The following is a 12,388-nucleotide window of genomic DNA, read 5'->3' on the forward strand; positions in this document are numbered from 1 at the left end:
TTCCTTCAGTGTAATTTTTGGATCTTGCTTTTGAACAGCATTTAAAATATTCAAGTGGAAAACTTTTTCATATTTTCCTCTCTTTTACTTTTATTAAAGTCTCACAACTCATTTAATCTTGAAATTTGCAAGTGGGAAGGGACTGCTCTGAACCCTTTTTGTCCTAAGTGTGGTTGGTATCCACAGAAGTGTGCTCATAGACAAAATGCTTTTGCAAAAAGTTGTATGTTTCATTTTCCTACAACTTGACCAGATACTAATTTTTTTACTCTGCATGTTTGTTTTTGAAATTTGAATTAGATTGAAAATAGCTGTTTCTAGTAAATGAAAAAAAAAAAAAACCTTTTAGGGTTTTGAAAATAAAAATGGTTCTTTGAGCCATTTTCAGTTTTTCTCTTTACTGCAGCGGTAAGGTAGGAGATTCTAGAGGGTAGAAAGTAGGATACAGAGAAGACTTAATTGATACACGCTAGAAGCAATTTTCATTACAGATGTTTTTGTCTGATCAATAATATAAATAGTTAATTGTGTGTATATATGCCATTTTAAAATGGCTTGAAAATGAACATTACTTTTGCTCTTTCATGTCTTTTTACTGACTTTGACCTATCAAACGTGTCCCTTGGTCCCACTGAAACTATTCTTTTAGGAGTAATACGTTGCCTGTGTTTTTAAAACATGTTTCATCTGGGGTGCCTGGGTGGCTCAGTTGGCTAATCATCTGGCTTCGGCTCAGGTCATGATCTCACAGTTCATGAGTTTGAGCCCTGTATCAGGTCTCTGCTGTCAGCACAGAGCCAGCTTCAGATCCTCTCTCCCTGTCTCTCTCTACCCCTCCCCTGTGCTTTCTCTCTCTCCCTCAAAAATAAATAAACATTAAAAGAAACTGTTTCATCTCCTTTGAGAATTAATGTATGTCATATATAAGGCAGTGTTCAGTATTTGTCAAATTATAAGATATAGTCATTAATTCATTCCTCAAATATTCTTGAGAGCCTGCTGTGTGCCTGGTACTTTTCTAGGTCCTGGGGACAAAGTAGTAAAACTGAACCAACAACATAACTAAAAGTCAGACAGACCTGGATCGTAACATAGTTTTAACACTTACTGGTTGTTCACTGTGGGATGGGACATCTTTGAGGTCTCAGTTTTCTGTTCTTTTAAATGGTAATAAAAATACTACACATTTCATAAGTTGCTGTGATGATGAAAACACTTAGCACAATAACTGGGGCAGAGTGTGTGCTTAGTAAATATTTATTGTTATTAATTATATTAGCTGTGCTGAAACTCTGCTGTGTTCCTCAACAAAATGGTGGGGGGGGGGGGGGGAGCGAGGGCAGGCAGCCAGGTTGGTAAGATGTCTCTTTCCTCTGCATTGTGATATACTTTATTAGTTGGTCTCTAAAGTAGCACTGTTTATGACCTAAATCACTCATGGAAAAGTTCCTTCAGCCTTTATTTACGGTATTCTCTTTCCATAAACCTAGTTTGTGGACAGGGCCAAACTGAGGAAACACATATCAGGTAGACTTTTCTACCTGTCTTTCTCTTCTAGCCTTTCCTACCTCCCCTCTGCCCAGCACCACAAAAGAAACTCCTTTTTGACAGATTTTTTATCCCATTTGTGTGGATTTACTCATAGAACTAATTGCCTCACTACAGCTCAGAATTAGCCAGCCACCATGCTTTAATGTGAAAAATAAGTAAACAGAAATAAAGAACTAACTAAGGAGTTTGGAATTTATCCCATAGGTGGTGGGTGTCATTAAAGAAATCTGAGTTGGTACCAACACGGTCAGAACTGTGGTTTGGGAGAATAATCTGTGTATAAGAGTGATTGGAGGGCAGAAAGACTGAATGTTGTAGTCACTTTTATCTTGAAATAGCTCAGGCACAAAATGATAAGAACCAAAACTCAGCTGTGGCAGTAGAAGCAAAAGATTATTAATAGACTAAAGTGGAATCAATCATGAATAAGATGCTTCCCTATGAGAAGCATGTGGGACCTAAACCCCATTAAAGGAATAACAGAGCCCATTTTCCATGTATGTGTACTCCCTCATTCTTAGAGTGGAATGTTGAGCCCAAAGCCTGCTGTATTTAAATATTCTCTCATCCTCAATACCTCCATCCCTGTGCCTTCTCTAATATGTGGAGTTGAATCTGAATAAGTAAATGCACATAGATGTGACCCCACTGCTTTTCTTTTATGTCTTATACTCCATTGCTTTTGCCTTTACTTATTCAAATATCTGTGGAAATCTGTACTATCCCACCTAGCATAGATGCCTTCTTTCTCATAAAACTTTCCTATGTATTCCTGTAAGTGATGTGTTATTTTCTTTTTATTTATTTTTTCTTTCTTTTTTTCTTCTTTAATTTACATCCAAGTTAGTTAGCAAATAGTGCAACAATGATTTCAGGAGCAGATTCCTTAATGCCCCTTACTCATTTAGCCCATCCCCCCTCCCATAACCCCTCCAGTAACCCTCTGTTGTCCTCCATATTTAAGAGTCTCTTATGTTTTGTCCTCCTCCCTGTTCTTATATTATTTTTGCTTCCCTTCCCTTATGTTCATCTGCTTTGTATCTCAAAGCCCTTATATAAGTGAAGTCATATGATACTTGTCTTTCTCTCCTAATTTCGCTTAGCATGATACACTCGAGTTCCATCCACGTTGTTGTGAATGGCAAGATTTCATTCTTTTTGATTGCTAAGTAATACTCCATTGTATATATGTATAACTGACGTGTTGTTTTCTAACCTGTGGTGAAACCATGTATTTCTTTTACCATATTTATTTAGATTAGTTGTGTTTGTCTTCAGAGGCAAGGACAACAGTGTTTGAGTCCATTTTCACATCTACAATTTCTTATATAATAAGTAACCATTAAGTATTTGTCAAGTAAATACTTGCAAAAGTGTGCTTTGTTTTTTTTTTTTTTTTTTTTTAAGTTGCCTTTGGTTGGAGGCTTCATTATCCTTTCTCAGGTTTCTGAGGCATTTTCAGGGTTGATGGGAGGGGAGGAGGAATGAAGGTATCAATAGCCATGCCAATTTGCCATTTTGTGTAGATTATAAAGTCTCTTGTTGTGCTTTGAAATTCCAGATGTTTACATAACCTCTTCAGAAGAAAACCTTGTCTCAAATGGTACTTTTAGTTTAAAATATACGAGTATAAAAACAGGATGAGGACTTTTATATGAGCATTTTATATCTTTTTTTTTTTTTAAGTTTATTTATTTTGGGAGAAAGAGAACGTGGGCATGCAGGGAGAAGGAGAGAGGGAGAGAGAATCCCAAACAGGCTCTGCCCCATCAGAATGGGGCTCTGTCCCACTAACTCTTGAGATCATGACCTGAGCTGAAATCAAGAGTCCCATGCTTAACGGACTGAACCACCCAGGCACCCCAAGCATTTTATATCTTAGTAAAGTGCTTCTTAATAGTTCATTAAATTATCACTCTCTCTGATCAGGTTTCTTTTTTCAGTGGTGCAATGATGGAAGATAATTACATGCATCAACGTAAGTAAAATAGAGAATTTTTCAATATAAAATAATGATTTAGATGTAGAGAAATTATGGAAGTTTCTAAGAGTAGGCTATTCTGCTTGTCCCTTTTTAACAGTTGGTAAAAGGTAAAAGCACGGCCATTGGTATGTTCTTGGTTGGATTGAATGGTTTAAAGAAATCTATTTCAACTTTATATTTTGCTTTTGTTACAGGATCCTCATGCAGAGGAATTTGAAGATAAAGAGTGGACATTTGTCATAGAAAATGTAAGCTAATGGCAGATTTCATCACCTTTCACGTTGTTGACTGTATACATTATTAAAGTACACTAGCATTTTGGTGGTAGAAGAAATGTTACTTTATTAAAATTAATAGCGATTTGTAGATTTTAGAATTTCTTTAATGAAATGATTGCCAGTAGCAGAATTATTTTAAAGAAGGTCTTTTGTTACAATTATAAAAGTAAAAATACTCTACTGAATTATGAGTATACTTTGTATTAGTTTGGGGCTTAAAGGAAAGACCAGGTTTTACTCATCTTTTTATCTGTTCAGCATCTAGCATGGTGCTTCTCACATAGCAAATGCTTTTTTCAACATTTGTTGAACAAAATCATAAATGCCCTTTGACATCTTTAAAAATAAAGTACATGCTTTAGCGCTTTAGGTTGAGAGATTTTAGACTGGTGCTTTAATAATCATCTTCAGTTAATATACAGACTGTGGAATCCCGCATGACTAGCGGGTATATAATAGGTGTTCAGTAAATATTTTCAAATGGGGATTAGGGAAGGTAGGCAATGAAAATAGAGTGAATTAAGAATGTGGGCTCTGGAGTCAGACAGACCTAATTTTAAGCCCTAACTTGGCTCTTCTACTTACAAGCTGTGTGATTGTGGTAAGTTTCTTAACTTTTCAGCCACAAATTTATAGGGTTCTTGTGAAGATTAAATGATTTCAGTGAATATTAGCTGTTACCATTGTTATCATCATGATCACGATTGAAGTTCTAAAATATATTTATAACAGATGTATAGCATGCTTTGACTCCTTCCAGGGTCAGTGTATCGCCTGACTTCATTGTATATCTCAGTGATGAAAGGAATACTATACTGGCTGGGCCATTTTTAGCCCAGGGGAGCTGGGAAGCTTGGGAAGATCAGGTCCAAACATGGTAGGGAGAGTTCTGATGGCTGGATATCACATCAGTGTAATTGTGTTAAATGTTCATACATGTTAACAATTCTGTCCTTTCTGTAGGATAGATTTGAACATTGTGCTTGGAGTAGTCATTGAAGGTTTTAAATCAAACAAACTGAGACTTCTTGAAATTGGTTACAGCTTTAAAAGCTAACTTTCATTCTCATATAAGAGCTTCTCCCTCATGGATGGTCTTTTAGTTTTCAGCACTCGTGACTCAATTATAGATCTGTAATCGCTTTATTAACTTGATGTGTTAAAGAGTTAGCCAATTAAATTTGAGTCGTAATTGATGGTAAAAACAATGTTTGTTTAGAAAATCTTAATTACTCTTAAGATAGAGCCATACCAGTTCTAAATTTCTGAAGAACTTACTTTAAAGTAGCCCATTGAAAGGTGCATAAGTCTATTTTTATAGCAGGCATAAACAGAGTTTATTAACTGAATACTGTAAGGTGTGAGAAAGTTTAAAAATAGCCTTGGGACTCTGTATAAACCTTTTCCTAGGTTACAGCTCCCCTCAGTGGTAAATGATGAAATTGACTCTTGTCTGGAGAAACATTTGTATTCCTGTAGCAATAACATGTTACAGTGTATTCTGCCCCACATTTTAAATGTGCTTCCCCTTTACAATTTCAAAGGACTGAAGTCTCTCTTTTTCTCTTGTAAAATCTGGGGTTTTGTTTGAAAGTCTGTTGGTAAAACATTCTAACACTGAAAAGGCATGCTCTTTGAATGGGATATTAATGGATCGCCTTCCACTTTGTTTCATAACCCCACAGCCAATAAAAAAAGTTTAGTTTTTGTTTAATATATCTCAATAAAACAGAGAATTATCCAAAATATATTACCATAACATTTATTGGGCACTTACTGTGTACTGGATACTGTATAGAATGTTTTGTACACATTATCTCATTTACTCATACAATAACTCCGTGAGTCAGATATTAATAACATTATTTTTATGAATAAAGCAAATGAGACTTAGGAAAGCTAAGTAACTTGCTTAAGTTATATAGCTATGATGTTAGAATTTTATCTGGTCTTGTCATTCTCTATGACCTGTGCCCCTAACTCCTATGCAATAACTACCTCCCTTAGTGATAAAAACAGAAAGAAATACTGAAATTGTAGAGTCATAGAGAAGTTTTAATCAGCCTTTCATAGTGATAAACCTGTGAGGTACATATGTATTATATTAGTAAAGGTAGTTTTTAATTATTGTACATATTCCATCTAAAAGTTATTGACTACCGCTAGACATTACAAAATAGAATTCCGGAATTTATCAGTCCTCAGAATTCTGAATATTTTTTTCCCAAAGCAGCTTTCTTGCTTCTTTGTGTAAATTAAGGTAATGCTGCCTTCATTTTGCTGGTTCTTTTGTTTCTGGTCACAGAAAAGATTTCCCAGTTTTTTTCTGACATTTCTTCTTTAGATCAGAAAGCTACTTACACATAGGTCAAAACTTTAGAGGTGATTTTACTGCTGCTAGCTTTGTGACCTTGTACAAGTTATTTAATCTTTTACAGTCTCAATGTATGTAGGTATAAAGTGATGGCATTAATATCTACTCTATAGGTTACTGAAAATTAGAAATAATGTATAGAAAGCATCTAGTTAAGTAAGGGATAGTTATTTTTATAATTTTCTTTCTAGAGGACATGGAAAAATGTGAAAGAAAGGAAGCTAGATTTCCAAATTTATAGTTGCAGGATTTTAGTCTTTCTGTTCCTTTATACCACTTATGCTTCTCAGTGGTTCTAGACTTATCTCAAGAAATGAGAACACAACTTGAAAATATCTCACTTGGATTAAACTTAAACATACTTGTATCTTTTGAAAGGTTTCAGCTTTTGATTTAGGACATCCTCCCCTTATAAATGTAATCCAAGATTAAGAACCAGTTTGTTTTCTGAAATTAAACAAGTGTTGGTGATTTATTAATATCTACCCCTGGGCCAGACAGTCTGTGTTTGTGTTTATCTAATCACAATACGAGTATATGAAAATATTTCAAAAACAAATATAAACGAGTTTTAAATTATCCTTTATTTTGGATTGTTCACAGTCCATTTCCATATTATTAGTGCAGATCATCAAGAATGGATATCACAAAGCAACATGTTTCTTTTTTTCATCTACCATAACATAATAATGTTTGTTCACCCGGGCACTTGACATTGTGGCTTTTATTTTAATGTGAAGCCATAATAGTTATATTTCGAAAACAGTTGTTTTTTCCTTCCTGGTACTTTAAGGTATCCAACTAAAATCAGAACCAGTATATTTGTGAATTATACCTATAAGTCTTGTTTTGAAACTTAAAAATTTTTATTCTTTAAAAAGAATCTTTTGATTTTTGAATGAATTAAAAATGCATATTGATGAAAAACATCAAGCTAGGTTCAATTCATTCATTCAGTCAGTCATTTTGCAAACATTTGTTGTGCATTTTCTGTGTGCCCAGAATTTTGTTAATATTGAAGCTACAAAGTCAATTAAGACATGTAGAATTTCAGGGGTGCCTGGGTGACTCAGTTGGCCAAGGGTCCGACTCTGGCTCAGGTCCCCTGCATTGGGCTCTCTGCCGTCAGTGCTGAACCGGCTTCGAATTCTCTGCCCCTCCTCTGCTTGTGTGTGTGCTCTCTCTCTCAAAAATAAATAAACATTAAAAAAAATATTTAAAAAAAGACATGTAGAATTTCCTTGATTCTGAGATGCATGTTATTCCCCCACATTTAACTTCTCTGAAATTAGATCATCTTAAGTTTTTGATGTCCTGCAATTATAATTAGTTGTGTTTTTTTTCTTTCTTAGTGCTGTATAAAATGATGGTACATCATTTAAAAATGAGTGGAGACTTATATTTGATGGTGTGAAGTATCCTGTCCTTCTGAAATTTATAAACTATTAAGGGTGTCATATAATTAAAGACAGAAATGCAAGAAAAATGGTTCTTTAGGAGACTATAAAGGAGGGCAGCATCAGGGAAGAGTTCCTGGAGGAAGTGTCTGCCCAGTGTAGTTTAAAAAAAAAAAAAAAAAAAAAGGAGTTATGCAACAAAAAGGCACTCCAAGCAGAAAAAAAGAAGGATCAGGTGAGGGCAAGAGAGACAATGGTGAGTTTAGAGTAGTTTCTGTTCTTGATGACATAAATGAAAGGAAGAGCTTTTTTGCTTTTTTTACCCCAAAATAAAAAACAAAAAACAAACCACCCAAAATAAAACATGAAGTACCCACTAATGATCAATAGACGTTTATTTATTTATTTATTTTTACCACTAACCCAGTAAATTTAGCAATAGGCATGTGATGATTCACTTGAGATGTTGTGTCCTCCTTAGGGATGAAGAGAGTATTGTAATGTGTTTTGTTGAGGCCACCTATTCAGTCTTTCCCACTGTTTTTACCTGTGACCAATGAGATGGGCAGTTTGGCCATCTCATTGCCCTTTTTATTGCCATTTATGTGATATTACCTCCAGAAGCCATTTAAATGGATTAGATGCGATATTAATTATGTTAATTCCAAGACAGTACTATAGATCTCCTTTGCTTTGTTTCTTTTATTGGATTATATTGAAGAAGATTGGTTGTACAGCCAAACTCAACTGACAAGATTATACCACGAATAGAGATGATATAATAGCCCAAACAATACAAGGTAAACAATTTAAAATCAAAGTTTCTGACCTTATTAAATTTAAGTTTGAATCCTCCTCTGAAATCTACTCAGTCTCTTGATCTCACAGAATTGTAGTCTGATAAATTACCTCTGCTTTTTCTTTCAGAGGAAAAATAATATATAAATGCCTCTTATTTCCTCTAATCATTTTCTTCTGTGTCATCTCAGCCAAAGGATCTCATTCCAATGGTTGGGTAAAGACTGGCTAGTTTTTACAGGAACTATAGCTTGCAGTTGCTTCCATTTAAACTGGTATAGCTTCTTCAGTAACTCCAAACTGGGATCATCTTTTTAGCCCCAAGAAACTCATAAATACTAGTTTCCAAAGTCCCAAAGGGTGAATAGTACATATAACAACACCACAACCCACATATCACAAAAATTAGAAACATCTCCTCCCACATGTAACCAATACAACAATTTATAATCTTAAGTATCAATTAGAGATGGCCTAGCTTTTTTAGGGTAGGACATTTGCTCTAGTATAGTCCTACTTATAGCCTGCCTATTAATATTCTACCCCACAGAAATGTGACCCAGTTAACTTTCTTGAACCTGATCAGTCCCTGTTGACCTTCCTTCTACATGGAAGTGACACTAGGTAGGTGGGGAAGACGTTCAAACTTCCACTAGGAACAACTCCATTTTTTGTTCTTCTGTTAACCCAATAACTAGAGAGTGGTTAGTCAGTAATGCCCATATATCTGTATTTGTTAGTATTGTATACTAATTATATACATCCAATTTAAAAAATCTCAACTTAAATTTTTAAAATTATTTCAAACATATACAATAGTAGTAGGAATAATATGATGCATCTTTATGTACCCATCTCTCAGCCTCAGTAATTGTCAGTATTTTGCCAAATTTATTTCATTGGTCCATCCACTTTTCTATTTTTTATTTTTACCAGATAATTTGAAGTACATCTCAGATATTGTATCATTCCTTCTGTTAATGATGAAGGCCACTTTTGAATATCATTGGTTTAGAAACTTGCTAAAAGATACTGGCATGCCAGAAAAGGTGATCTATCTATAAATGGAAAATAAAATTCTTTTTTGTAAACTTCCTTTTAGATGATCTTTCTGATCTGGTAGGCCTATGGTTCAAAATTATTTTGTACTTGAAAAGTGATACTATTTCTTTCTGTTTCCACATAGAAAAAAATTTAACTTATATTAGAAGCAACAGAGCTTCCTTCCCCCGTGAACCCCCCAACCTCTTAGAATTAAACTCCTGGATTTGGGATAGGAAACTCATAGTGTACACAGGTTTTCCTGGGTTTCTCTAATGTCACCTTGTTGTCATATATGATTATGTGAATAGTAACTGACTGGCTATGTGAATAAGATAGGGTATTCTAGATATAGCTAGTGGTTAAATGAAGTTTTGTCAGCTAGCTCACTCTCATTTTTGTCCAATTTCAGAGAAAGTCCATATATATTCCTTTTTTTCCTATATTTTTTTTAATACTACATATTTAATGTGCCATTCTAGTTCAGAAATCTTTTAGATTGTGCTTCTGGAGGAAAATCTATATCTTTTATTCCCAAGTGACCCATTGGCTTCAAAGAAAATTGTGGAAAAATGTTGGTTTCATTTAAAAGAGAAATATGCCTGGGGCACCTGAGTGGCTCTGTGGTATAATGACTGACTCTTGATTTCAGCTCAGGTCATGATTTCATGGTTTGTGGATTCGAGCCCCTCCTCTGGGTCTGCACTGACAGCTTGGAACCTGCTTGGGATTCTCTCTTTCCCCCTTTCTCTCTGCCCCTCCCTTGCTGGTGAACTCTCTCCTTCTCTCTCTCAAAATAAATAAACTTAAAAAAATGTTAAAAAAAAAAAAGTATGCTCAAGAATGATTATGCGTGTTTTGAGCCTGTCAGAATCCTCAAAATCATAAGATTCTTGTGTAACTCTATTTGCTTAAATATTTCCTTAGTTTTCCATTTTCATCTTGCCTAATGTCTTTAATTTTTTATCAATTATTTTTCAATTTTATTAGAGCATATTAATTAGAAGAAACCAAATTTCCATCTTCAGATTCTACATTCTAAAATTCTTGACACAGAAGGGACCACAAATGGATTAAAATCTAAAGTCAACTGTACTGTATTTATCTATGTGTAATGCAAGAAGTCCTGTGTCAAAAATGTAAATAAACTACTGCATGTTAAATAATTTATTTCATATTGTAGTTTACTTTGTGAAATGTTCTAGCTAACAAACTTAAGGAAAAGTTTTATTTTACAGCCACAAAGTACTGTTTTTATACTGTCACGGTGCATATGCTATTGGGTAGTCTTTTTGGTTGGATTTCCTGATTGTTATCATAATGTATTATGTGGAAATTCATCTTTATTGATGTTAATCATACTTTACAGATGAAGTAAGTAGAGCAATAATATAAAATTTTACTAGATTAAAGTCTTAATGCTTAAAATTGCTTATTTATTCACTAAGTTGATTAAGTGGATACTATGTGGCAGATATTTGCTAGTTATTGAGCATGTAATAGTGAAAAAGATGTGGCCCCTGACTCCAGGTACCCTACCGTTTAGGGGGAGATGAACAGGCAGCCACTAAGATAGGAATAAGTATAGGGCATTACAAGTGCACATATAGAACATACCAACCCCAGTTTTGGTGGTTTAGAGGAAGCTTTCTAATGAAAGTAATATATAAACTGAAACCTAAAAGATAAGTTTTTTTATCTTTTTGCAGTCTTTTTTTACTGATAAAATAAAAAACTTTACTGATAAAGTTTTTACAGTTCTTTATCTGTAACCTCAAAAGCCAAAAATCTTTACTATCTGAAGACTTTTTAAAATATGTATTTTTCAAAAATTTGGTTCAAATTCATTTGGTGGCCAAACCTGTCCTGACCTGAAGTGAGGCTAGTTGTAGTATTTATTCTACTTAGTATGAATGGTTATTCATTTTGCTGCAGAAATATATGTTTGACTGAGTGCTGCCTCAGGCCTCCTTGGGACTGTTGCTGTAATTTAGACAGTATAATATAGGCATAGGCACTGTATTAGCCAAAATCCAAATGAGAGATTTCAGATTAAAGGTTAAGTACTCCTGGGGCATCTGGGTGGCTCAGTCAGTTAAGTGTGTGACTTTGGCACAGGTCATGGTCTCGTGCTTCATGGGTTCGAGCTCCATGTCAGGCTCTGTGCTGACAGCTCAGAACCTGGAGCCTGCTTCAAATTACGCGTCCCTCTCTCTTTCTGCCCTTACCCCGCTTGCTCTTTGTCTCTGCCTCTCTCATTCAAAAATAAAAACATTTAAAAAAAAAATTAAGTACTCCTGATAGCTGCAGGGAATTTGGAAAGTGCTTCAGGTGGCTGGGTTACCTTGAGCAGAGACAAGAGAGATTATGGCTCCTTTGTGGAACTGCATATAGTTCAGGAGATTACTTTCTAGAATATTTAATTTTAAAAATATTGGTTAGGGGCTCCTGGCTGACTTAATTGGTAGAGCATGTGACTCTTGGTTTCAGAGTCATGAGTTCAAGCCCCAGGTTGGGCATAGAATTTACTTTAAAAAATATTGGTTGATACCTCTAGGGCTATAGTAATTTATAACCACTTAGTTGAGTTTCATTATAATTAAGAAATTAAAGAATTGACTATATAGTTGCTGTGGACCTACAAAATTACATGGTTCACATGGTGGGTAATAGTGGTAAAGAAGTGTTGATGTTTTTAGTTTTAAATTAGCATTTGCTGCCCTAAAATCGTCCATGCCATTTTTTTAACAATGCAGACACCTGGGCCCCAACTTGGACCTACTGAATCAGAATTCTGATGCAGAAAGGAGAAGGCTTTGAGAATATTGGGGTCACCCACTTTTTTTTTTCCAAATTAAAGATTTGGAAAATAGGAGTGGGTGAGTGTATAAAACAGTACTTTATACATTATGAAATATATCTCATTAGGAAAATAATTTTATGTCCTCATACTTAGACCATTAAA

General features: G+C 34.7%; 1 protein-coding gene across 9 annotated transcripts in view; it reads left to right on the plus strand.

The window, feature by feature from the left end:
* EHBP1 (EH domain binding protein 1) overlaps positions 1–12,388 on the plus strand; it is a 366,236-nt gene that overhangs the window by 110,572 nt on the left and 243,276 nt on the right. For all 9 annotated transcript variants that reach the window (XM_019433536.2, XM_019433609.2, XM_019433691.2 and 6 more), the window contains exon 5: positions 3,730–3,783. In XM_019433536.2, coding sequence (XP_019289081.1) covers positions 3,730–3,783 — 54 coding nt within the window. The remainder of the gene's footprint in view (positions 1–3,729; positions 3,784–12,388) is intronic.

The sequence above is a fragment of the Panthera pardus genome, unplaced genomic scaffold, assembly GCF_024362965.1.
Source record: "Panthera pardus isolate Hobbes unplaced genomic scaffold, ASM2436296v1 HiC_scaffold_25, whole genome shotgun sequence".
Lineage (NCBI taxonomy): Eukaryota > Metazoa > Chordata > Mammalia > Carnivora > Felidae > Panthera > Panthera pardus.